This window comes from Ambystoma mexicanum, chromosome 4q, assembly GCF_040938575.1.
Source record: "Ambystoma mexicanum isolate Mex_15411 chromosome 4q, UKY_AmexF1_1, whole genome shotgun sequence".
Taxonomy (NCBI): Eukaryota; Metazoa; Chordata; class Amphibia; order Caudata; family Ambystomatidae; genus Ambystoma; species Ambystoma mexicanum.
This window is the reverse complement of record NC_090928.1, coordinates 178583555-178611131: the sequence shown is the minus strand read 5'-3', so window position 1 is coordinate 178611131 and position 27577 is coordinate 178583555. Positions and strand designations below refer to the sequence as shown.

General features: G+C 52.1%; 1 protein-coding gene across 5 annotated transcripts in view; it reads left to right on the top strand.

The window, feature by feature from the left end:
* The window catches only part of MAP3K4 (mitogen-activated protein kinase kinase kinase 4), a 516131-nt gene that overhangs the window by 298392 nt on the left and 190162 nt on the right, over positions 1 to 27577 (top strand). For all 5 annotated transcript variants that reach the window (XM_069607700.1, XM_069607697.1, XM_069607696.1 and 2 more), the window contains exon 4: positions 26269 to 26526. In XM_069607700.1, coding sequence (XP_069463801.1) covers positions 26269 to 26526 — 258 coding nt within the window. The remainder of the gene's footprint in view (positions 1 to 26268; positions 26527 to 27577) is intronic.

Genomic DNA, 27577 nt, shown 5'->3' with positions numbered 1-27577 from the left:
AAAAGAGACCGGTACGAGAAAAAGTACCGGGTCCCGGACTCGGCCCCCCTATGCCTCCGGGCGCAGCCTACCCCGGACTCCGTCGTCTCCGCGGCAGCCAGGAAGAAAGCGGGGGGGGGTGCGGCCTCCACGTCGACTTCCCCGCCGGACGGCGAGGGAAAGAAATTGGATGCCATGGGACGCAGAGTCATCTCGTCGGCGGCGACGACGATTAAAGCGGCCAACGCCTTGGCTATCGTGGCCCGCTACGACAGGGAACTCTGGTACAAGATAGCTCCCCTGCTGGATTTTCTGCCGGACGACAAGAGGGCGGAGGCCCTTGAGATCCTGCAGGAAGGTGAGGTGGCCTCGGACCACGCCATCACCGTGGCGACGGACATCGCCGACACTGGGTTCCGCCAGATGGGCAACGGCGTTTGCCTTCGACGTCGCGGATGGCTCAAGGCTACGGACTTTCGGCAGGACGTCCAGAACAGGGTCCTGGACATGCCCTTCGACGGGAACAACCTGTTTGGGAAGACAGTGGACGATTCCCTTCAGGCCATCAAGGCGGATACTGAGACGGCCCGGGCCCTTGGAGTGCTGCAGCAACGGCGGACGCCCTTTCGGAGCGGCGGAGGCAAGGGCGCCTCCAAAGGTTCCGGCGGCGGTTTCGCTTCCTACCGTCAAGCGGCCCGCTCGTCGTCGCAAGAGGCCTACAGAGGACGAGGCAAGTCTGGCGGCCCCCGCCGTCGTCGCCAAGGAGGCCAAGGCGGCAAGGCCGCGTCCAAGCAGGATTGAACCGGCCGTGGGGTCGGGCCCCCACCGAAGCACCCCGGTGGGAGGCCGGCTGGCGGGCTTCGTCAGCGTGTGGGAGTCCATCTCCACCGACCGTTGGGTGCTGGACGCCCTGGCCCGGGGCCACGCGCTCGAGTTTCAAAGAAGGTGCCCGCGCGTCCCCCCCGTGGCCAGGAAAGAACTTCACGTCCCTCAACTTCTCCTGGAGGTAAAGGCGATGCTCAGAAAGGGCGCCATCGAACTCGTCCCAAAGAGGCTTCGGGGCTCCGGAGTCTACTCGCGTTACTTCCTCGTGAAGAAGAAGACGGGAGGATGGCGCCCCATCCTGGACCTGCGACGCCTGAACAAGTTCATCAAGGCGCAGAAGTTCCGGATGGTCACCCTCCAGCACGTCCTGGGTCAGCTGGAGGAAGGAGACTTCCTATCGTCGTTGGATTTGGAGGATGCCTACTTCCACATTCCCATCCTAAAGGGGCACCGAAAATTCCTCAGATTCGTGGTCCAAGGGCGTCATTACCAGTTCAAAGCCCTTCCCTTCGGACTGCGGTCGGCACCCAGGGTTTTCACCAAGTGCCTCGCACCGGTGGCGGCGCAGCTGCGCCGCGAGGGGATTCACGTCTACCCCTACCTGGACGACTGGCTCATCCGCGCCAAGACGAGGGAGCTCGCCGTGGTCCACACGGCAAGGACCGTCCAACTCCTCACGGACCTGGGATTCTCCGTGAACTACGCCAAATCCCACCTGGTGCCCGCGCAAGTCGCACTGTTTCTGGGAGCGAGGCTCGACACAGTGTCCCTTCTGGCCTCCCCGTCGGAGGAGAGGACCAGGACCATCTTGGGCAAGGTGCAACGGATGTTGGTGGCCGACGCGGCCAAGGTGAGGTCCATCAAGTCCCTCCTCGGGATGATGTCTTCCTGCATCTACCTCATTCCCATGTGCAGGCTCCGGATGCGCCCGTTGCAAGAGTTCCTGGATGCGCGCTGGATCCAGACGACGGGCAGCTTCGAGGAAAGGATCAAGCTCGACGAGAGTTTCCGACGAGCGATACGGTGGTGGGGCACCCGCGCGCATCTGACGGCGGGCATGGACTTCCAGACCCCAGCCCACCAGGTGACTGTGACCACGGATGCCTCCCTAGAAGGGTGGGGAGCGCACACCGAAAATCTGCACGCAAGGGGACTCTGGCTCCCGACGGAGAAGTCCCTGCATATCAACGTCCTGGAGCTCCGTGCAGTGTTTTGGGCCCTCAGGTCCTTCCTTCCGTCCCTCAAGGGCAAGGTGGTGAGGATCTTCACCGACAACACCACCACCATGTTTTACATCAGGAAACAGGGCGGAACCAGGTCCCCAGCGCTGTCCAAGGAGGCGCAGGACCTGTGGCATTGGGCCGTCGCCCAAGGGATTCTTCTGGTGCCGTTTCATCTGGCAGGGATAAAAAACACCATCGCCGACTCACTCAGCAGGGAGCTGCGCTCATGCCACGAGTGGGAACTACGGCAGGATCTGGTGGATCGCCTCTTCCGACGGTGGGGCACACCCCAGATCGACCTGTTCGCGACGGCGACGAACACCAAGTGCCGGAGGTTCGCCAGCAGGTTTCCCCAGACGAGGAGCATGGGCGATGCTTTCTCGTTCCCCTGGGAGGGCCTGTTCCTCTACGCGTTCCCTCCCTTGCCTCTGCTAATCCGGCTCGTCAACCAGCTCAAGAGGTCACGGTGCAGGATGATCCTCGTCGCACCTGCGTGGCCGAGGCAGATATGGTTCCCGGACCTTCTGGACTTGTCGGCGTCCCCGCCAATCAAGCTGCCGGCGGACGCGGATCTACTCTCCAGGGAAGGAGGCGCCATCCTCCACCACGACCCGAAGTCGCTGAACTTGCAGGCCTGGCTCCTGCAGCGCTAGAGTTTGGAGGATACGACATACCGGCCGATTGCAGAGAGGTTCTTGCAAAGGCCAGGGCGTCCTCGACTCTTAAATGCTACGGACACAAATGGAAGAGGTTCTCTGTCTGGTGCCACGCACAGAAGGTTAACCCTCTACGGATTACGGCTCCCCAAGTGCTGCCGTACCTGCTGACGCTGGCCAAAGCTGGTCTGGCACACGCGTCCATCAAGATTCATCTTGCTGCGATCTCCCGATACACCAGAACCACGGGCCGGACGTCCTTGTGGTCTCATCGTCTGGTGAAAGAGTTCATGAAGGGACTGTTCAGATCGTTCCCGCCGGTGAAGGCTCCGGCCCCGGCGTGGGAGCTCAACGTGGTGCTGACCAAACTCATGGGACCTCCGTTCGAGCCTCTGCACTCGGCCCCGTTGAAGTTTCTATCGTGGATAACAGCTTTTCTCGTGGCCATCACCTCCGCACGACGAGTGGGAGAGATCCAGGCCCTTTCCTGCAAGGCCCCGTACTTGACTTTCCACGACACGAGGGTAGTGCTCAGGACGCACCCCTCCTTCATGCCCAAGGTACCGTCGGACTTTCATCTCAACGAACCCTTGGTGTTACCTGTGTTCTTCCCGTCGCCTTCGTCGCCGGCTGAGAGGACTTTGCACTCGCTGGATGTAGCTAGAGCGCTGAAGTTCTACGTGGACCGCACGAAAGGTTTTCGGAAGACGTCACAACTCTTTGTGAACTTTGGACCTGTCAATCAGGGGAAGGCTCTCTCGAAGGCTTCCATCTCCAGATGGCTCTCCGGCTGTATCATGTACTGTCACCGGTTGGCAAACCGACCGCTGCCTGGCCGTCCGAGAGCCCATTCCACCAGAGCGATCGCAGCTACCACGGCGTTCCTATCTGGTGTGCCCCTGCTGGACATATGCAGGGCTGCTACGTGGAGGTCGACGCACACCTTCACGAAATTCTACTGCGTCGACCGGGATTCCAGGGAGGAGTCCAGGGTCGGCCAAGCAGTGCTGCGCAACCTGTTCGCCTGAGGTGAGCCTGGTGAGGAGGTAAGATGCTTAATGTTGAGTTGATGTGATGCTTAATGTTGAGCCTTTGCCACCTCCCGTGGTTGTGCATGTGTGTACTGCTATGTATTCTTTATTCATGAGCATGTGAATCCATGCCAGACCCCATGCTGGAGAAGGAACAAGTTACTTACCTGTAACTGTTGTTCTCCAGCATGGGTCTGGCATGGATTCACATGCGAACCCTCCCGCCTACCCCTCTGCGGCTCTTCACTTGGTCATACTGCCACTTCACGTGCTTCCAAATCTGAAGATGGCTGCCAGAGGCGGTGCTTAGGTAGAGGGCAGTCATTGGCTGTGGTCAGTATGACGCAGAGACCAGTGATTGGTTATTACTACGAAAGACAGATCAGAAACGAAACTGATACTGGTTTTTTCTTTACCGAGGATTCCCAGCCTGACGACGGGGAATATTCATGAGCATGTGAATCCATGCCAGACCCATGCTGGAGAACAACAGTTACAGGTAAGTAACTTGTTCCTTATATTGGCCAGACTGGCTTCCTAATCTAACGGATCTGATGTGACACTTTTTCCAACTCCATAAACAGACTATAAAAAGATGTTTTCATTCATTTGGATCAATGCCACAGAAGAACCACCTCCGCACTGCAGCCCCAAATTCACAGATGTACCTGGCCCGGTAAATTGAGTGTAGTGAATCGCAGGTTAGACCAGCCATGTCCCTGACAAAATTAGTGATGACATCGTTTACTTGAGCAAATTTAGTGGCAGAACAATTAATATGATGACGTCAGTTCAGCACCTTGTTGCAAACTATTCCAAAATATATAAATCTGGAAACCCACTTTAATTTCCGACTCCATGTTACAATAGAGGGATAATTGCCAGTCGGCTTCCCACACACACATTAGGTTGGACTTTTCAACATCCAAGGCCACATCCCTCATGTCCATGTATCTGACATATCCAGTTATTTATTTCCGGTTCGTACTGGGGGTACGTAGCACACACCCTGGTTATCGTCCAAGCATGATTAATTTTTCAAGTCGCATGGCTAATAATTTGCCTTCTTAAAACTTTGTTGCTGTTTAATTGTTCTGCTAACGGTTTCTGTTTTCTTTGTGATCTGGTATTGAAATAAGCATAGAAAGAAATAGGTTTTACAGTTCCAAAAATAGCCTACAGGATTTCCTGTTAGCTCATTTAGATACCTTTGTACAGTCCATTGAATCAGGGTCATTTTCCAAGTCCCGCAGATGGGTAAAAATGGCAGTGCACTGTTACTAACATTCTTATGAATGCCTTTGGATTTTCTTTGATTTGGCAGGCAGAGTTGCAGAGCAGAGTAAAGTGTTTGGGCCTCATTACACGGATGGCGGAGAACCATGGCGCTATTAGCGTCATGGTTCATGCCGGTTAAATACCGGCACCGCCTTGGCGGAAAGGGGAATTACCGCCCCATTCCAAAGTTGGCCCCTTCCACCATTGCCCTTTCCCATTCCCATTTTTGGCCCATAGGGCTCAATGGGAATGGGGAAGGTGCTAATTACGGTACCATAATTCGCTCCCTGGGTCCCTTTGCGGGTTGGTTTTTAACGCCTGCAAAAAGCAGGCGTTAAATCCCCCAACCCGCAAAGGGACCTCGTAGTAAGGCGGTAAGGATTTACCGGTACCGGTATTTTACCGGTACCGGTAAATCCTTACCGCCATCCGTGTAATGAGGCCCATTGCCTGCTCTTCCACGTTCACATGTCAAATCCGCTTTGCATGCTGGCAGAAAACGAATGCCTTCTTTGGATTCGTCTGAAATGACCACCTTGCAAAAGCAGGGGGATTCCACAGAAATCCACTGTAAATGCCTCCCGCAATTGTTAATAGACCTGTCCCCCAATGTAGTGGAAAAGTGAAAAGTAACGTTCATTTGCCTGTGCTGTACTCTTCAGTTTTCCAATAAGTGATGGGGGATGAGAGTAATGATTTGTTTCATCCCTTTCATTGTTCGAAACATGCTTACGGGAGGCCCAGCACAAGTATGTGCTTTTCCTTGAGGTTCTGCACCATAGTGTCTTAGAAATACCTTTAACCATTAAGAGAATGAAGCTTGTCCTGATCATGAAGAAAACAAGTATGCTTGCCATTTAGATGCATAGAAGTTCGGCTCATATATTGCATTTTATTTCTATTCACGAATAAGGGAGGTGACCAGGTACTTGCTGTTCAGATTACATATATATGGTTGGGAAGCCATTTATTTGGTATTCAATGATATAGCACTTTGCCTTCAGTGCCACAGCAAGAGTCTGTCTGCAATGTTGAGCATTCCAGTGTGAATCCTGGCTGTGCCAACTCGCCACCTTGTCTAAAATGAAAGCCCTTTAGTAATGAGAGATCCTATTACTTGAGTTAGCAACAATACTGTTTCAAATGCATGCTATATTTTTATACTATAAAATTAAACATATGATTTATCACTTTGTTTAATAAGCACAGCTGTGCACTGATGCCAGGGGCTTCTATGCTGAACCCTGCACAGGCGGCATAGGAACTTATTTGTTTCAGGATTTACCAGTATGTATGAATTTACGAAAACTTTGAAGACCTGCCACATCTGCTAGACCCTCCTGCATCATGCTCAAGTGTATAGGGAGGAGCGTGGTTCTTGTAGTAAGACAGGTGGGCAGAGCGCCAAAGGGATGGGATCCTTGTTGGGCACTCAGACTACCCAGGTAGAGGGCCTGGAGAAGTCAGGGCAAGGGAGAGTATGTCAAAACGTATGGTGGTTGGTTGAGTTTCCAGTAACATTTGCAAATGAACGTGCTTGCTTTATTTATAAGGTCACTTGAAGAGAAGTGACACTGCCACATTAAGCGCCATATATAAAGAACTGAATGTGGTGTTAAGCCCCCGTTAAAAGGGCTGGAATTGGGGTAATGGCATGGCAGACCAAGTTAATGGCCTGATAGAACGGGGGCTTAAGGCCATTAGCACCCCTGGCTTCCAAAGTGGTAACCTGGGGTGCAAAAAAAAGGAATTTGCTTCGTTCAATGGGACGTGCACGGCATCCTGTTGTACCAAGGAAAATCCTTTACGAAGATGGCCGCCATGGAAAGGGAAGGCTGGGCTCCGTGCGGAGCCCAGCCTTCCCTTTCCATGGCAACCTGCAGGAAGCAAGTGGAAGGAGCGGATGCCACTGCCCCTGAAATAAGGTAAGTAGGGGGGATGGGAAGAAAATAAAAATGGTGACGCAGGGTGGGGAGAAGATGGCGGCGGGGGAAAGCCGTCCGGCATGCAACGTGGGCTTTCCCCGGCAGTTCAAGCCTGTGTTCCTTGCCACTGGATTGGCTGGCACCCCCGCCAGGGTGTTGATGCTGAAAAATGTACCTGCTGGATATTTTGTGGCATGGGCCATCGGCTGCCTGAAGGGAAGAGGCGTGCTTGTTAAAGTGAATCACAACTCTACACAACTGAATTCTCAGAAAAAAGGGAAAGTTCACAATCCCCACCACTTTCCTCAACACTCATGATATATTCTTTTTTTTTTTTTCTAATAAGTGGTATTACATATTGAAAATCAATTAGTTGCAGTGCATGTGGCATAGATGACCGTAAGACATGCAAAGCAATTTCAGCTGTACTTCTGGGATTATGTGTTGATGTAATGAGTGGAAAGATTTTGCAGCACATACATACTTTATTCAATTTAAGCCTAAACTATTTTGCAATTGCTATCATCTCACTTGGGTTCCGACACTCGCATCCCTCCAAATTAGTCTTCACCTTCAGAAAAACAAGGGCATTGTCCAAGCTTGGCCAATATTGAGCAACACATCCCAGAGCTGTCTGGAACGTCACGGAAGCGCTCATGCAGGCTCACCTTTCTCCTGACAATGGAAGAGGTTCAGTCAAAGGTGGCGTCCCCTGCCGCCTACATGAAAAGGAAGGACCATCCCTTGCCAACGGCTTCTGTCCAGCATCCAATCCTCTTACCTCAATGGCACTGACACTCACCCTTGGTTCTCTTCCTGAATGAGTTCCTAGCCTGGCTCAGGGACTGATACTTTTTTTTTTCTGCGATTAAAATTGTGTTTATTTTGTTAAGAACACACAAGGTATATAGAATGTATGCAAACAAGTATTTTGACAGAACCCTCTGCGTGGTCAACCATATTTGCATTGCAGTTGATCACTGAGTTATTAAGTATCTCTACATAGTTTTTCATACATATCAATTTCTTTTTTTATTAATTTTTATTAGCTTTTGAAAAGAAACATACAACCAGCACATTGTGCTAACAATCCCCAAAGTCCCTCCCCCCCATCCCCCTGACACACATTATCCCGTCACTATTCATCAGTGCCATATATGTAACTTGCATAGGTGGTTATTTGTCTCTATTATAAGCGGGTTAGTCCTCAGTTTCTTCTAGTAAAATTTGGATAGTGTATGGCATCTCGTATGAGAGTCTTCATACCCCCATGTTACTTCGTTTAATTCCTTGTTTCGGTTCCACCTGCTGATGACCCTGTGCCTTCAGTAGCAGGTTGTTGGAGAAGAAAGTGTGTGTACGCATCCCACATGCCAGTATCGCTGCACTGTTGCCGATTCATCGACCCCCCCCCCCCCCCATCCATTCTCCATGTCGTTAGAATACATAATGTCGTCTTTCCAATGTGAGATTTTGGGACATTTCCCCCTTCCCCACAGCATCCCCACTCTCCGCTTGGCCAGAATGAGATGCAGGGTGATAAATTATTTTATTCCTCTGGGAACCTCCTTAGTGTAGCCCAACAATCCCATCAGTGGATCGGGTTCTATTGTCTGGCCCATAATCCCGCTGATCGTATCGAACACCCTCTTCCAGAACTGTTGTAATTTCGGGCAGCTCCACACCACAAGGAGAAAGTCAGCCAGCACCGAATTACATCAATTGCAGCTCCCTGTGGCCTCCGGGAAATATTCCTTGCTCTTAGCTGGTATGTAATAAAAATGATGAATGTATTTAAAATGGATCAGTTTGAATCTGGCATTAATAGCTCCTTTCCTTATCCCCTCACAGCAGTATTTCCCGGTGTCCCCCGAGATCTCCCTCCCCAATGTTCTCTCCCATTTTTCTTGCGGGTGTAGTGCCCCCACTCCCCTAGATTGGACAAACCTTGAGTATAACCCAGTGGTCATTCGGCGTCCCATCAAGCCTTTAAGTGTTTTGTCCAATATGGGGGATATCAGTGGTTGTTCGGGGAAGGTGACAAACACCAGGCGTAAACTCACCCTGAGTCTGAAGTATAGAAATACATCTAGGGCGGATAGCATTCCCCTCCTCTTCAGTTCCTCAAGGGTCACAAACCTCCCTTCAGCGAAAAGATCTCCGAAGCATGTGATTCCCAGTTTCTTAGTCATAGCTACAAAGCCTTTGTCGCTAGTAATTGGTATCCCCGGTGTGTGTATAACTGGGAGTTGGGGTAAATAGAGGACGACTTTTCTGCTCCAATTTAACCCACGCCCTACACATCACCTCCACCAAGTTCTTTGTGGGGTGTGTGCAGCTCGGGGCCAACAGGATAGTTGACCTAAGCAAGTTGGGTGCAGCTACTGTTCTTTCCACCTCTATATGGCTCCTGTCATGTTGCAGCCTATGCCAATATACCAGAAACCATGCCTGCGCCACATTATGTAGTGTGCCTCAAACTCGGGTAGAGCTAGTCCCCCCTCAGCTATGGGGGCAACCAACTTGTCCCACGAGACTCTAGCTGGCTTACCTGCCCATATAAATTGTAGGATTGCGGTTTTCAGACTGCAAAAGTAATCTCTGGGGACTGCTATTGGAGTATTCAGGAAGATATAGAGGAACGTAGGAAGCAGCGTCATAAATGGATATCCGGCCATACAGGTTTAGTGGGAATTTCTTCCATCTGTACAGGGCCTCTGGCTTTATTCAAAACCCCTAAATAGTTGTTATGGTACACCACCATTGGGTCCCTTGCGATATGTATGCCCAAATAGCATGTACAAATCATGTGCCATTGGAACCCTCATGCATCCTGAAATTGGGCGGTCACTTTTGTTAGTGGAAAGAGCACTGATTTAGACATGTTTACCCGCAGCCCTGACACCTCGCGGAATCCCTGAACCTCCCTCATCACCGGGTCCAGGTTCACCCCAGGATCTTTAATGAACATTACCATATTGTTGGCATACAGCAAGATTATAAATTTGTGATTATATAGTTGGATCCCTCGATGTAGATGCGCATTGCTGACCCTTTCAGCAAACGCCTCAATTGCCAGAGGGAAGAGTAGAGGCGACGGGGGGCAGCCCTGTCGCGTCCCTCTTTCTAATGGGATGGTCGGTGTCAGTTGACCGTTTACCCTCACCCTAGCTGTCGGTTTCATGTATAGTAATTTCACCATATTTATGTAGTGGGCCCCCATGCCCATGCGGCGAAGTACAGAGAACAGGAATGGCCATTCAACAGAATCAAATGCCTTGGTGGCGTCTAGCAGAGCCACCACCAATGAGTATTCGGTGAGGGAGGGGGTACCGCTGCCATTAGCCCAAACATTCTCCTAAGGCTATACGAAGTGTAGCGACCCGGGATGAAGCCCGCCTGGTCCGCCATTACCATCGCTGGCATAATGGCCGATAGTCGCGATGCCAGGATTTTGGCTAAGATCTTATCAATATTGATTAGTGAGATTGGGCGGTAAAGGGGGCATTCATTACCTGGTTTATCAGGTTTCAACAACACCACCACCATTGCCTTGCACAGTGAATCCGGTAGGATTCGTGCTTCTAAACTATGCTGGAACATCTCTAGCAGGTGGGGTCCTAGAGTATCACCAAAATGCTTACAGAATCCACCGTGAACCAATCGGGTCCCAGCGATTTTTCCATTCGGCAGGGATTTAATTGCAATGAATACCTCTTGTAACGCCAGTGGGCGATTCAGGTGTTCCCTTTGGACATCCGTGCACCAGTGCAGCGCCACCTGATCTAGATAGTCCTCAATGTCTGCTCGAGATGCAGGCAGATATGAGGAGTAAAGATGGCTATAGAACCAGAAGAACTGTTCTACTATCTCCATGTCCTCAAATTTATCAATCCCATGCTCATCTGCTATAGCTTGGATCCTCCCCCTCAAGTTATCCATTTTTGTCGCCCCTGCCAGGGTCCGGCCCGGTTTGTTGCCTTCCCCATATTGACGTATATTATTCGTATTGCTCATAAACTTAACTTCCAGTAGCGCTATTGTTTGGAAGTCCTGTCAGTGCTCAAGTATCTCAGCCTGCGTGTGGTCTGAGGGGACCGGATTGGACACCTGAAGCTTCTGTATGGTGTCCTCCTTAGCTGTCAGTCCCCTCCTGATTAGTTTAAGAATGCCTGCTTTCTTAGATATACATTTGCCCCTTATCACACATTTCAGGCTTTCCCAGAGTATCCCGGGAGACTGCACTGGACCCACATTTAGGTCGAGGAAGTATCAACAGCTTCTGTCAGGCCATCCCTGAATAAAGTCTCCAACAGGCCTTCACTCTTGAATTGCCATGGGAGTACCCCCCCTGGTGCGACCCTCCAGACACAGCTCGAGATGCACTGGTGCGTGGTCTGAAAGGGTGCGGGCAAGGGTCTTAACCTCCCTGACCCAGCCCAGCAGTGAATGCGAGATTAGGAAAAAATCCTGCCTTGATGCCGACCCGTAGGTGTCAGAGTAACAGCTGTACTGTCGTGCCCCTGGGCTTCTCACCCTCCACACGTCAGCGACGTACCACACGTGTGTTAAGTCTTGCAATCAATTCATCCCTTTGTTCCCTCCCCCCTGTACTCCTCTAGATCTATCCAAATCGGGCTGCATCACAGCATTGAAGTCCCTGGCCCAGATCACCTCCCCGGTTGATAATCCCTCCAGTTGCCGGTCTATTCAATCGAGGGTGTCTACTGTATCCCTATTGGGCCCATAGTAGTTGATTAATGTATACAGTTTCCCCTATATGGTGCCCTGCACTATAAGGCCTCTACCTCCCTCATCCTTGATCACTGTGGTCTGATGAAACCCAACCTTGTGGTGTATCAGCGTGCTAACCCCTCTGGCGTATGTGGAGCAGGACGAAAAATATCTGACAGCTCCACGTACTCCCAAAGGTGGTTTCATTGTCCCTTGTTAAGTGTGTTTCCTGTAAATATACGATTTCAACCTAATCTCTCTGCATATACAGCAGTATCTTGCAGCGCTTTTTGGGGCATTTCAACCCTCTGACGTTCCACTTGCAAAATTTAAGTGACGCCATATATTAATCTAGTGGTGTTGTTGTCCACATATCGACCCACTGTTCTAATTTGGTCTGATGAAGCATCCTTAGTAGCATCGGATTCAAGTGTGTCAAATCCCCCTCCACCCCCACCAACAACCCCAACTTGTCAGTGACCATATGTCCCACCCCCCTCCCCTTTGCTGATCCCCTCAACACTGAGATCCCCTAAACTGAGATCTGCCCATCAGACCTTGTAGCTTTCGCATTAGGAGCTGCCCAGAGCCCAACCATCCCTTCGCACCCCAGGAATCTGTTGCTCCCCCGTGCTGGCTCACATGTAAGCAGTTTCAGTTTTAAAGGATATGGTGCGGTAAACTCCCTGTTACTCATTGTTCCCTCGCTGTCGGGGATGTCTTGGTTGCATTTCCAAGAAATTGGAGACCTCTTCCGGGGTATGAAAAAACACTGCTCTGCCCTCATGTTCTATGCCAAGCTTTGCAGAGAACATCATAGCATAACGTATCCCTTGATCTCGTAGTTGCTTCTTTACTTCCAAAAATGTCCTCCTGGATGCTTGGACTTTGTCTGAGCAGTCAGGGAAGATTCTGATAGTATCACCTTTGTAAGTTACTGCACCTTTTTCATGTGCCTTGTGGAGAGCAGAGTCCCGATCCCAGTAATTTAACATCGTGCGATGATCGGCCGTGGCGGCACCCGAGGCATTGGTTTCTTTCCCGAGGGCACCCAGTGCGCTCTCTCCGCGATATACATAGTCGAGAAGCCTTCCGGACCGAGAGCCCCTCTGAGCATGTCCTCCACCAGAGATTCCATGTTCCTCTGTTCCACTGTCTCCAGCACTCCGACTATTCGTAGGTTGTTCCTTCTAGAGCGTGATTCCAAATCGTCCTACTTGTCCGTTTGTTCTTTCAGTGCCCTTTTCACCAATGTCATATCCCTGACAAGGGAGTTGGACTCATCCTTGACAGTCAAAACCCTGCCCTCTAATTCGTCCAGTCGTTCGCCATGTTTGTCTAGTCTGACCTGCATGTGGTCGACCTTACAAGTTAGCGTGTCCATTTTCCCGTTCAGAGCCTGTATACTAGACTGCTGCTAGTTGAACATTATTTTTATGTCCTGGAAGGCTCCTGAGGTTTCAATTGTGGGCTGGGGTTGTATGTCCAGGGGCTGCTCCATTGGTTCAGCGATCTTTGCTTGCACCGAATTGTCAAACCGCAGCTTAGACTGTTGCTGCCCCCCACCCTTGCCAGATTTGGACATCCCACTTCTTGCCGAGAGGGGGGGGGGGGGGCGCTGCCAAGTACTCCGCAAGGTGTCCGGGTGTGATCTCTTGGAGCTCGACCTCCAGGTATTGCAATCAAGGTATTGCTACTGTGTCGGGCCAGTGACAACTGCAGAGATTCCACACCTCCTGCTCCGCAATTGGGCTGTATGGTGAGTCGGACCAATGTGTTGTATGTCGCTCCTAATACATCAAATCCGGCTGTGCTGCTTGGATTTCGCCTGATCACTCTTGATTGTCTCACTGTCGGAGTCAGCATTCCGGTGTTGCGTGCAGAAAAGTCAGTAGTGGGACCCAGCAGTGATCCTCAATCACCCTTTCGTGAGGACCCCCTCAGGTTTCAGGCACATGCTATCCGGAGGCGGGAACGTATGCCACTGCGGGTTACACAAGCCAAGGCAAGAGCTTGCACAGTTCGACCCGTTCACCGAAGAGTCCTCGCGCAACTGCCAGTGTTATCCCTCTTTGGTTGTATGAGCCGTGTTGTTGCCCCATTCCACCTCGCGGGGCACCGCATCTGTGCATGCAACCGCGGGTGTCCACAGTGTCACTGATGCCGAAGAGTGCATCTCCACTCCTCAACGCTCCTCTGCTTTACTCAGAGGACGCGACTACCCGGCCATCCGCCGCTGCCTCCTTGGGGTTCCAGCCTACCACACGGACCCACGGTCTCCCCAGCCCGGGCGGCGGGTCTCAAGGCAAGGGGAGTCGGGGGTCGGATCTCCGCGTGTGGAGGGTTCTGGGCCGGTTCTTGATTATGGCCTTAGTGTCTATGGGGGCGTGTTGATGGAGCAGGTCCGTGTGGGGTCGAGAAGAGGGTCTCCACCACACCTCCTCCTCTGTCCGTCCAGAGGTAAGTCTGGTCACGTCCGCCGAGGATCCCCAATTTGATTTCTTGTTGAGCTCTGAGGAGGCCCTATATGCTTCCAGGCAGGCGCGCGCCCCGCCCAGGCCGTGCTCTGACCGCAGCCGATGCTTAGGAGGGATTTCAGCCACCTCTGCCTGCACGGATGACCGCTGTGTATCCGCACACCTTCCCACCGTCCACTGCATTCAGCTATCTCCCAGGTGTGAGAGCTACTGAGATGCAGCACTGGTCTTCCGGCTGGTTCTATGCAGCGTGCACAACCCCGGAGCTCTGGTGCGTATATATCCACCGTCCGCTTGCAGGTGGTGTGAATCGCGCCCAGGGCTCCGTGTCGGCCCAGGGTCGCAGTTTCGTGAGAGAAAGTCAGCTCTCCGTAAGAGGCCTTTCCCGGTTTCGGGGTCACAGATTTGAGGGTGGTATCTTCATGTAATTATCCTCCGCTCGCTGGGTTATAACGCAGCGGGTGGAGCTCCTTATATTTGCTGGATATTTCAGGGTGTTGGAGAGCTCACGGGCTCGCTGCTATTTTGGCTGGGCTCTCTAGCGCCCCCCGACTGATACTTTCTCTTTGCCAACTTGCGGAAAGCTGCCATCTTGGTGTGCAATTCACAATGTTTCTCGGGCACCGGTAAAGAATGAAATTCGAGAGGGTGGTGGGGTGAAGGTTATCAGCCCTCACATAAATGCTTCCCTAAAATATGCATTACTGAGTTTACATGGATTGCAGGAAATTAGTGTGGCACCTGTGAGCCCTGCAGGCAACCTGCATATTTAACTGTAATCTTGTTGGCACAAGCCGAGGATGGATCGTTCAACTGCCGTTTTGTATGCTGGGCTCTCATTTGGCACTCGGGACAGGTCACCTCCTCATCTCTAGGCCTTTTTACCTGCTGGATGGTAATGTTGTGCCCCGTCCTGCTGGTTCCTGGCATGGCCACGCCGCCATCATAATTTATACTCCAGGTTTTTACAAATGCAGGGAGGAGAAACCAACCTCTGTAGCAGCAGGGTTTGACCCTCCACCCCTCGACCTGTGTGTTTAATTCTGCCTTCCTGGAATTTTGCAATTTTTGCAGTTTTGTATTGCACGGGACGCATCGGAGCATGGCAGAAAGAACTACGGAGGAGCAGATAAAGTTAAAAGTCCGGCTTTACCAGGCAGGACTTACATCCACGCCAGCTGCTGCAAATAGATCCCATTCTTAAATAATTTAAATAAAGATCTGCAGGCCGATTCATGGAATTAATGTGCGCTGAAAAAACAGCGCACGCGTGAGAAAACGTGCGATTCGCAGTGAAATAGCGAAAATCGCAGTGCAAGTGCGATTATCACACAGAAAACATCGCACATCAATTCATGGAAGTCCGTGCACGCGCAAAATGTGGGATGTGCGCTGAAAAAGTGCGCGGCGCACGCTGGCGCACAGGTCATCGAACGCCGTGCGATAAGGCCACAGCGAATTCGCACATAGCGCGGCGCACATAACAAAAGTAGGCGTAACACGGGGCGTCACACGCAGAATGGGGAACAACTCGTGAAAATGTGGGCGTCACGGGGGGAAGTACAGGAGGCAAGTGCGCAGAACGCCCACACGCTCGCCTACAACACGTATTCACGGAATCGAATAGGGAAAAACAGCGCACGGCCAAAGACGCGCACAGGCCCATACATGTCCGCCACACGAAAGCAGGCGGTAGCGTCCCTGCGCAGGAAAAAAATGTGCGCCAAAGTCCTACACGCGCGATCGGGCCTGGGGGAGCGTGTGCGTGTATTCCAGAGGTGCGCAAGAAGTTCCACACGTGATTGACCTGGGCGCGTGTATTTCAGGGGTGCGTGAGAAGTTTCTCACACGCGATTGGCCTGGGCGCGTATATTTCAGAGGTGCGCGAGACGTTCCACACGTTATCGGCCTGGGCGCGTGTATTTCAGGGGTGCGCGAGAAGTTTCTCACATGCGATTGGCCTGGGCGCGTGTATTTCAGGGGCTCGCGGGTGTTTTCACACGCGATCGGGCCTGGGGGAGCGGGGTACGTGTATTTCAGGGGCTCGCGGGTGTTTTTACACGCGATCGGGCCTGGGGGTCGGGGTACGTGTATTTCAGGGGCTCGCGGGTGGTTTTACACGCGATCGGGCCTGGGGGAACGGGGTACGTGTATTTCAGGGGCTCGCGGGTGTTTTTGCACGCGATCGGGCCTGGCGGAGCGGGGTACGTGTATTTCAGGGGCTCGCGGGTGTATTCACACGCGATCGGGCCTGGGGGAGCGGGGTATGTGTATTTCAGGGGCTCGCAGGTGTTTTTACACGCGATCGGGCCTGGGGGAGCAGGGTACGTGTATTTCAGGGGCTCGCGGGTGCAGGGTACCACTCACCGTCTGCCTTGCGTGTAGAAGAACGCGTAGCCAACACCCACCCGCTGTGAAGTAATAGCGTGTGAACCCCAACCCCTACAAGACACATGCACCGCACCCCACGAAAAGCAACGCCCGTGCGCGATACGTCGCAGACACGCATACGCGCTAAGGGCCTTTGGTCCAATGGAATCGCGTATGCGTGCTGACGCGCTTACGCGCTAAGGGCCTTTCCTCGATTCACACGCTGACGTGCAGAATTTTCACGTGCCAAATCACTCCGTATCAAGCTGGCCACGCGTAAGCACACGGAAGACCACGCTCCTGCCCAGAAGGCCGAACTACTGCCCCCCAGAGCCCCGAGCACGCTCCCACCTGCCATCTGCTGCTGCCTGACTGCCTGCTGCCCACGTGCCCTGCCATTTGCTGCCTGCACATCAGCCAGGGGTGCTGTTGCTGTGACCACCCCTGCTGGAACCGAAGACTCCCGACTGGGATTCCATCGCTCCACAGCCCAGCCCCAGGACCCAGTTGCCCACCCACTCCTGCCTCTGGGGTTGTCATGTCGGGCACTGCAACATCTGGCACCACTGACAACCCCCGGCCAGAGAGGCAGACGGGCACCAGCTTCAGTGCCACCGAAGTTGGTGTCCTGGTGGAGCAAGTCCTTGGGCAGTATGATGCCCTCTTCGGAAGTTCCCGCGCCGACAAGGAAAGACGGACTCTGATCTGGACTGACATCGTGACTGCCATCAACGCGGAGGGGGTGGCAGTCCGCGACTTCCAACATGTCAAGAAGCGCTAGGAGGACTTCAGGTCCAGGACCCTGAACAAGGCCTGGCGCCTCTTGAAGACAGCAGATGCCAAGGGGCGCCGGGGCCACTTGTCAGAAGTTCAGATGAGGGTCCTGGAACGCATATCCCCAGCGCTCCAGGTCCTTGAGAGGCAGACCCTTCTGGAGTCGAGCAGTAAGTGTACATGCATCCTGATTGTGAGCTGTGCGTGTGGTGATGTTTCAGTAGTGTGCAGGTTGCACATCTGTTTGTATGGGGTCGAGTATGGGTGGGGGTGTACAGGGCCGTGGGGCTAACACATGCGAGGGCTGTAATGTGTGAGACAAGGATGGTGCTTGTGTGTGTAGGCTTGCATGCCAGATGCAGTTGTGTGGGCACACATGTTTGGATGAATGTGTATGTAAGTAGACATGTCCGTGATGTCACGCATGTATGTTGTTTTCAGCTGCATGTATCAGCACTGTGTACATGTGCATTTGTGTGTATTTGACAAGGGTGCAACAGTGAAGCAACATGGATGCATGTGACAGCGGGATGTGGAAGCCTGATTGGCAGATGTGACATGGATGCCCATCTGTACACTGCGACACTTGGCAGAGGTGTACACATGCATGCAAGTGTTGTGTGTACATGTGTGGTGCACTTCCTGTGTTGCATGTGATGTCTGGCTCAGCTTTGCCTGCTCATGCTGTTGTATGGGTATGGATGGTGCTGGCAGTTGCGATATGGCTGTGGTATGGCTCATGTGTGCGAGTTGAAATGACATGTGTGTTGGGGATTGTGATGGCATGTCTGAGGTTTGCCAATGCCACTCATGTACAACTGTCATGTGTATATGTGTCCATTGTACAGTGCCCTGATGCCTGTGTTTTATTTCTCCCTGTCTGCAGCGTCAACTGATGAAGAGGGCGGAGAAGGTGCTGTGGGGATCCCACCGCCAGCCGGAGACGCAAGGCCTGGCTCCCCTCCCATGTTGTCATCTCGTCGGGGAGTGAGGAGTCCGGTGCCGCGTCCCAGGCCGCAGCTGCCGGGGGGAGGTCCAAGAGGCGGAGGTTGGAGTTGGACTCCTCGGCAGCAGAAGGGGCAGCTGGGACCCCACAGGGCCCAACGGGGGAAGATGGCACGGAGTCATCCAGGTTGGTGGGGGGTTTGGTGGAGGAGGAGGCCGTGCAAGCAACAGAGACGGGGTCTGGAGGTGGGGATCCCACTGGTGCTAGTGGTGCAGTGCAGGACCAGGGACAGGAGGCAGCACAGGCCGCAGCGGAGGTGCCTGTGTGCAATCCTGTCCCTGATCCTGTCCCTGCATCATCTTGCACCAGCAGGGATGCCTACGTCCAGACCCGTTTTCAGGCAGGGGATGAGCAAACGACAACTGGCCTTCCTCTGCCTGCGGACGTGGCTATCCGGGTCCGGGTTGAGCCTGTCCTGACTGGTGTGGCGTTGCGTCAACGGGCCATGCGAGGTGACCTGCAGTCTTTTCATGAGGAGACTGCACGTCATCTCGAATGGCTCGTTGACCACGTCAGCCTGCTGGGACAGGTCACCCAGGCCGGATTCCTCCGTTTGATGGGGCTTGCTACGACCCCCTCCTCAACTGAACCCCCTATGCGCCAGTCGTCCTCCGTGCCATCCTCCCACCCATCAGTCACCTGGGTGCCCTGTGGAGCTGCCTCTGACGGTGCGGCCAGGCTGGTGGAGGAGTCATCCCTGCCACAGTCGGGAGTCGGACGTCCAGCAGGGTTGGCCACATCAACGACTGCACCCCAGCCGGCGGAGGATGTGCAGGCAGCAGGAGGCAGTGCACGGGCAGAGGCACAGCAGCAGCAGCAACGTGGTGGGAGCCATGAAGGCTCGGGGCCTTCAACATCGGAGGGGCAGGCATCGGCCGGAGGGCAGGAGGACCCAGGACAAGAGAGTGTCTTCCGTGTGGCAGCGGTTGGGCCACGCCATAGATGCGGAGCGGCAGCGGACGGAAGAGGCACGGCTCACAATGGTCAGGGCGGAGAACTCCATGCGGAGGGCCCTGAGGCGGGCCGAGTGCCTCGAGGCAATCCGCAGGGGGTTGGAGGTGGACACGTCGACAGCCCTGCGGACCCTCGGGGCCATGGAGGAGGACCGCCTCCGGGACATTGAACAGGAGTTCGATGATGCCCTGGGCCGGGACATCCAAAAGTGAGCCGTCAGTCTAGCCCGCTGCCCTTGTACATAGTTATGTAGGTAGTGTTAGGTTTCCTTTGTTTTTTTATTTATTTTGGACCTTTTGGGCTTTGGCCACATTTTTGTATATAGTTTATTTTATTAGTTAGTGTTGTTAGATAGGTTTCATTTCTTTTGTTGGGATAATGGACCCTGGCTTGTTCGTCTGTACATAGTTCACTGTTGGATTTTATTTTTCTTTCACGATTTACCCATGGAGCAATGGCTTTCAATTATTATTTCCCATTGGATTTTCTTTTGTGGACTGTGACTTTGGACACCATTACTTTGGATTATGATTTTTGGTTTTGCTTTTTTTCACGGACATGCTTCTTTTCATTTTTGTACATTCCCATTTCTGTTTCTTTATTTTTGAATCTATGTATGTTTCCTTTAATACATATGTTTTTATCGAACTTCAATGTGTAGTATCATCTCATTGGTTTCATGCATATCATGATATGGGTTTTGAGATTCACTGACACCCATTGGGTGTATGTGAGGGACATGTGTTTGTTTTGAAACTTGCAATTGGTGTTCTGTCATGTAATTGCCATTTCTGAGTGGGTGGATGCAATACTCGGGTGGGTATTTTGCATTTGGAGGCTGACCATAGGCACCAGGGATCTAGATTGTGATGACATGTTGACTGGGGAACATGAGTTGGGGCCTGCTGGCAGGTGCCCCACAGTGCTGGGGGATGGGGGTGGTAGGGAACATGAGTTGGACATGGGTGGGGGCCTGCTGGCAGGTGCCCCACAGTGCTGGGGGGTGGTGGGGACATGAGTTGGACATGAGTGGGGGCCTGCTGGCAGGTGCCCCGCAATACTGGGGGTGGGGGTGCAAGGGGACATGAGTTGGTGATCATTAGGGCAAGGAGACATGTGCCTTTGCTGGGGGGCATGCCCATGTTGGGTGGGCTGCCTGCGGGACATGACCAGGGATGCAGGGTAGTCCCCTGTGGTGTGGGCTGCCTGCAGGGGCCGTGGAGGGTGTACAGGGAACACCTGGGAGGACCCACATTGCCAAATCACATGTAGGACTCCCCGGCACCCCTGAAATACACGTACCCTGCTGAAATCGCGTGTGAAACTTCCCGCGCACCCCTGAAATACCCGCACGCAGCCCAATCGCGTGTGGAACTTCTCGCGCACCTCTGAAATACACGCGCACGCTCCCCCAGGCCAATCGCGTGTGGACCTTCTCGCGCACCTCAGAAATGCACGCGCCCAGGCCAATCGAGTGTGGAACTTCTCGCGCACCCCTGAGATACACGCGCCCAGGCCAATCGCGTGTGGAACTTCTCGCGCACCCCTGAAATACCCGCACGCAGCCCAATCGCGTGTGAAACTTTCCGCGCACCCCTGAAATACCTGCACGCAGCCCAATCGCGTGTGAAACTTCCCACGCACCCCTGAAATACCCGCACGCAGCCCAATCGCGTGTGAAACTTCTCGCGCACCTCTGAAATACACGCGCCCAGGCCAATCGCGTGTGGAACTTCTCGCGCACACCTGAAATACACGCGCCCAGACAATCGCGTGTGAAACTTCTCGCTCACCTCTGATATACACGCATACGCTCCCCCAGGCCAGATCGCGTGTGGAACTTCTCGCGCACCCCTGAAATACACGCACGCAGCCCAATTGCGTGTGAAACTTCTCGCGCACCTCTGAAATACATGTGCCCAGGCCAATCGCGTGTGGAACTTCTCGCGCACCCCTGAAATACACGAGCCCAGGCCAATCGCGTGTGGAACTTCTCGCGCACCCCTGAGATACCCGCACGCAGCCCAATCGCGTGTGAAACTTCTCGCGCACCCCTGAAATACCCGCACGCAGCCCAATCGCGTGTGAAACTTCTCTCGCACCTCTGAAATACACGCGCCCAGGCCAATCGCGTGTGGAACTTCTCGCGCACCCCTGAAATACACGCGCCCAGGCCAATCGCGTGTGGAACTTCTCGCGCACCCCTGAAATACATGCGCCCAGGGCAATCGCATGTGGAACTTCTCGCGCACCCCTGAAATACACGCGCCCAGGCCAATCGCGTGTGGAACTTCTCGCGCACCTCTGAAATACACGCACACGCTCCCCCAGGCCAATCGCGTGTGGAACTTCTCGCGCACCCCTGAAATACACGCGCCCAGGCCAATCACGTGTGGAACTTCTCACGCACCCCTGAAATACACGCACCCAGGCCATTCGCGTGTAGAACTTCTCGCCCACCCCTGAAATACACGCACACGCTCCCCCAGGCCCGATCGTGTGTGAATCTTCTTGCGCACGCGTGTTCCCGACACCCGTAATACGCGTTCCCCGCTTTGCGTTTGCTGTTTGCCGGTCCGGTAAACTGGTACAGTGTTGCCGCAGCCCTTTGCGATGGTTTTGCGATCTTGATGGCTTTTCCTTGCGCGAGGGCATTCTTGGGGGCGTAACTGGCGCTGCTGCAGGGTCGCTGCGCCACGTCTGCTTTTGGAGGCGGGAATCCATGAATACGCTGTGCGCGGAAATTGATTTTATCGCACGCGGCTGGCGCAGACATTCGCACGGGCACGCTGTGCGCCAGCCGCGTGCGACACTTTTGTGAGGAATTACATGAATCGGCCTGTTGGTGTGGTAGAAAGGAGTTCATTTTTTAGTTTTGGCTGTTAGGTGGCACTAAAGCACCACCTTTACGCCCAAACTGTTGCATTAGAGTACAGCTAGGGAGAAATGGCATGTGAGGAGGGACACAAAGCTCACTTTTTGCAGCTGCTACCATCAGTGGCCAGTTAATACCACTATGGCAGTGCGTTGCAAATGCCTACCCATGCCTACACAAAAGCCAAACTGTTGGCATTTGCCAATACTCGTTTGTGTTTGCTGAAAGGTAGCATTCAAGGGGACAGGTCGTCCTGCTGACTGCCATTGTGGTCAGCAGAAAACATGTAACTGAGGCTTGAAGCACATACAGATTAAACAGAAGGTGCTCTTTAGGTACTGACTTTGAGGTACCTGTGTGTCTACGGTAGGGTGGTGGTAGTAGAAGTAGTTTTGACCATTCTGTATAAACAGCCTTCTCAGTATGTGCCTTGTTGAGACTTTCACATGAAAATCTGCTAACCTGGAGGCCGCCCACCATCTTTTCTAGACAAGCCTGTGGACTTGACCCTTTTCTGCATTGGCGAAGTGACAAGATGGCTTCTAGGACTTGTCAGCTTTTCATTCAAATCATGTTCAAGATTCCTTCTAGTCCTTGCAATTTGCAAGAACTTTCATTAGAAACAATCTGTGAGATTCTGCATTTGAAGCCCAGATAGCACAGATTCCCATTCACCTGAAAGATTTCTTTCGGACTCTTTCTCCCAATATTGCGCCATTTCCAGAGCTAAGGCAACATTGGTGACTTCCCCATAAGAACTCTCCCCCAAAGAATTAGCACTAAAAACCAGTACTGATTGATAATTCCCTCACTGTTCAGCGGAAATGGCTAAACTGTTGGAAGTGTGGAGGAGTTACCGAAAGGTAATTCTGTCAGCAGAATTGGCACTGAGATGAAATAGCATTGTTTCTCAAATGGGGAGCTCATTGGCCGCCATCTTTGGAAACACAATTCAATAACTATCACCAATTTTCTGTTGCCATCCGTGTCCACAAAGTGAGTCAACATGCTAGGGGGAAAAAGCAGAGGGGAGGTGCCTGAATGCGGTTACACAACGAAAACACAGCAGTGCAGAGCTCCAGGTCCTTGCTGATGGGGTGGTCAACCATGCAGATGAACTGTTTGTAGAGCAACATAGCAAAACAACTGTCCAGGGGAAGAACAACATATGGACAGGAATAAGAGATACAGTGGTAGCTTTGGGCACTGTGATTCGGGACCTGAAGACTGCCAGAAGAGTTGGAATGGTTTGAATGCCAGGGTGCAGAGTATTATATCGATCAAGTGGCAGGGGACAGCTGCCACAGGAGGTGGTACAGGTGGACCACTCGCCCGTATGCCCTATGAGAACAAGGCGAGCAGTATCCTGCACATGGTTGGCCTGGACAGTATCCGAGGAACACAGGTTGGAGTAGGCAGCCAATTAAAGCCTGGTGAGCATAGCGTGGTAGAAAGGACATTTCTGTAATGTGAATGCATAACCTGCCTACCTCTTCAAAGGCATACCTTGCCTCCGTATTAAAAGGCATGCGCCAGGCTGTGGAGTCAGGTGGCCACAATTCAAGCCAAGCCTACTGTCAAAATGCCTATGTGACTAATCTGGGGGGGTAACTGAATGCATGTGACACCCAGGGATGGACCCCACGTCAAAATGCCTGCAATGGTAGAAATGTCCCACAGCATCAACACAATTGTTACCTCAATCTGGAGATGGTGTTAATCTGGAGATGCAGTTATCAGGACAGCACATGGCCAACCGACACCCCCTGTGGCCACATGCATCCCATTGGCACAAAGCACCATGAACCCCAAAGCGAAAGCACCCTTGCCAATATCGAACAAGATCCATGTAAGTGACAAATGAGCTATTAATTTGCCATGGAGTTGAAGCACAAATCGCAGGCCAGGTAATCATGGATCCAGGCCTTACACCAAACATGCCATTGCTGTTTGTGCCCCATGAAAACATACCCAACCCTTTCCAGGATAGTACAGTAGCATGGTGACACCCCATAGTTACCCACAAAGTGCACATATCAAAGATGCCCAACTCCCTGTGACGCCTACCAAGGTTGTATGCACATGAGAGGGTGTGGCGCGTGTGCCAATGCGTTCAGTGGTGTTCACCCAGGTCCCTGAATGTCAGCCCACTCCTTTGGTCAGCATCCTCCAGAAGACACAAGAGTCATGCTCAGTAACATGATGACTGACTGTATGTCATTTATGCCCAAACAAGTTCACAGGCTACCCAGGGAGAGGAAGGAGGGCCTAGTGTCACTGCCTCAGCCACCACTGAGATGCCCACACCCACCACCAGCTCTGTATCCACTACCCCGGCTGGCCTTAGCTGAAGTTGGACCAGACTTCCTAAGAGGGCTCCGTCTGCTCGGGTAGTTCCTGCTCCTCGCCCCCACACAGCCCCGTCTCATTACAGCGGCCATGTTTAAGCACCATTCACCCCTTCGTGTCACTGCAGGCAATGGCCACGCGTTATGGGAATTCGGCTGCTCGGCCACACGTGTGGAAGAGTATTTCGTACCTTCCCCGCATGGAACCCCCTCTCGCCCCAGCAAAGGCTTTCAACATGGGGCAGGTGCCACCGTCAGCCCTGCCACTGTAAATCTGTGTTTATAACCTTTTAATATTTGCTTGTATTTGACTAAATTTCCAAATGTTTTAAGAATGACCATCAATGGGGTCCCTGCATCCTTGGAAGAAGTACGCTTATTCTTAGTCTGTCAAGCCAACTTGGTGTAGACAGGCAGTGTTTTTGGCACAGCTTCGAGTCCATCCGCATGTCCCCGCGCCCCCAACCTTCCCTCTCGGAGTGAAACTGTTATGAGATGGTAGTCCTCCTTGAAATTGGCCTTTTTTTTGTAAGGCCTCATTAGTTGCAACTACACATTTCAGATAAAAACAGTGTTTTATTTTTCCGCGTTTCAAATGTAACTTTCGATACCCCACTGCGTGTGTGTTTTAATAGTGATCACTGGTTGCCATATGGCAATGCGAATATTGCAATCAAGAACACCCATGTACAGACTGAAAGCTGTCGACCTAATAAATCGCCTGTATTATTCATGTTCATACTTGTAAAGAACGCTCCGTATGCCACCCGTGTTTCAAGACGGCCGCGGGCGCGCGGAACCGCGGTGCAGGTGCGAGAATTGACTTTTGCTCATTGGCTGTAAAACGGGGAGGTTTTCATAACGGGAGCCCTTCCGTGTCGCAGCTCTCCTGACACCCTGCCCTGTTCTAGGGTCACAGTCTGGAGAGGCGGAGGCGCGCTCCACAGAGCCAGCTCCTTGCGTGGGAGTGCGTAGGCGGGGCCTGTTGTTTCGTGCATTCAGTTTTGGCAGCAATGATACATGGCTATCTTCTGCTTCTTCAACACATCAAGGCGTTCTTGAGCTGCTGCAGTTCATGGCTACTGGCGTGACTGCTTTGCTTTATGTTGGATATTGTGCAAGCGTTTGCCTGCACGCGTGTGCTGCAGGGGCTTACCATTTCACCAAAAATGGTAGGGGAAATGGTATATGTGTAATGCATAATAGGTGGGCTAAGGGTACAAGTTAGGTAGGGAAGGGTGAGGCGGGTCTCCCCCCGCATTATAAAAAAAGTAAAAAGTCGATTACATTTTTTCGCTGAAATCTCCATTAGTTAAAATATTTTCCAAGAAATCAGATACATCTCTTCATTATAGAAGTGTTGCGTGGCTCGGCTAGCAGTATAGACACCTTATGTCCTACAAAATAAAAATATGGAGTCTGATTTTGGGGGTCTTGTGTTATCCATTTACGTATGTGAGAGTATCCTCTGCTGTGTTTGGCTATGTCTGCGAGTGAGTCGTGGCGCATCAACTCTGACAAAATAGCAGAATTAGATTTTATGATTGAAATGTGCCCATGCTGGCATTCTTTTTTTTTAAATGCCTTTATAGGTATATGTGTTGTCATTGATGAATAAAGTAAAACACCGCTCTGTGATCCATTAATTGGGGTTCCTAGGTGTGCAAGCCTGGTCTCACTAGTTCTTCGCAAATTGCTGAGAAGCAGCGTTGTGGGAGCATGTGTCCTACCACAGGTGCAGTTGAAACCATCGTCACAGTGACTGTCCTGTCAAGCCTTCAGAGCTCTGAACTATCTTTTCTTTCTCTCGCAGTTTTTAGAGTTCCTAGACCCCATGCTGTGTTCGGATTACCTGCCGGATCTGTTGAAGCAGCCCTCGAGCTCGCTGCCGCCCTCCGAGCAGAAGTGCAGCACAGTGTCCTGGGAAGAGCTGAAAGCCATTGACCTCCCGTCCTTCGAGCCCGCCTTCCTGGTCCTGTGTCGTGTCCTTCTCAACGTCATCCATGAATGTCTGAAACTGAGGCTGGAGCAGAGGCCTGCCGGGGAGCCCTCCCTCCTCAGCATCAAGCAGGTTGGTTTTCAGATGCACTCTTTCATGTCGCTGTAATTATTTTGATGCATAGTATTCACTTATTTTGCAAAAAATGCTAATTGCATGCAAGGGACCACCAACTTTGGCACCTGCATGCTCTGGGTTTCCCCTGCATGCAAATGTCTACCTTTTTTAAAACGGACTGCAAAAGCAAGGAGTAAAAAACAGGCAACCCTCTGTATGCTTCACTTTTATCCTTGGTCTTGCAAAATATGTGGTATTACCCAAATTGTTTGAAAAAATTTGAACGCATGGTAGATTTGACCAAACTCGGTAACTACCATTAGTTTGAATTTTTTCGAACAATTTGGGTCTGAAAATACCAAACATGAGGAGCAGGAGTTGCAGGGGTGTCCCCTGCATCCTTAACAATGGAGGCAGAGGGCAAAAATTGCTCGGGCCCCCGTTTTCAATGAATGGTAAAAACGGGGACCCAAGCAGTTTTACTGCGGGCAGGTTACCAGCGAACTAAACATTTGTGGGCCGATCACCCAGATCCAAATATGTAAATGCCACTTCCAAGAAATGCTTTGCAGACAGCATTTACAATGTATTCCATAGGAATCAATAAATGTTATGCCTGCATCCAAATATCATATGGGCGTTTTGCAGGCAGAGCGGGAAGACCGAGCAGTAAATGGATTTCTCCTCCTATCTCCCACTCCACCAGCAACATTTTTCCAAAATGCCTTGGAGCAGTAAGATGGCTGTTAGGACGGGTGTAATGCTTTCACACTGTGTTTGTACAGCGAATTTACCCCACAGCATGTTTTAAAATAACCCGTAGTGTGGGTCACTTTCTTTACTTGCTTGCTATCTTGACGTGTTACCTCTTAAACCATCAAACCATGTGCGGGCCATTTTAACTTGAATGCGGATTGCATGCAGCGGACCGCCAACGTTAGCACTTATATGCTATTGGGTCGCCTGGGTTGAATATTCATCCTTCGCCAGGCGAAGTGTAATTGTGAAGAATAAAACAAGGAGAAAATTGCCTTTCCTCCTCACTTTGTCATTCATTTCCTCTAAA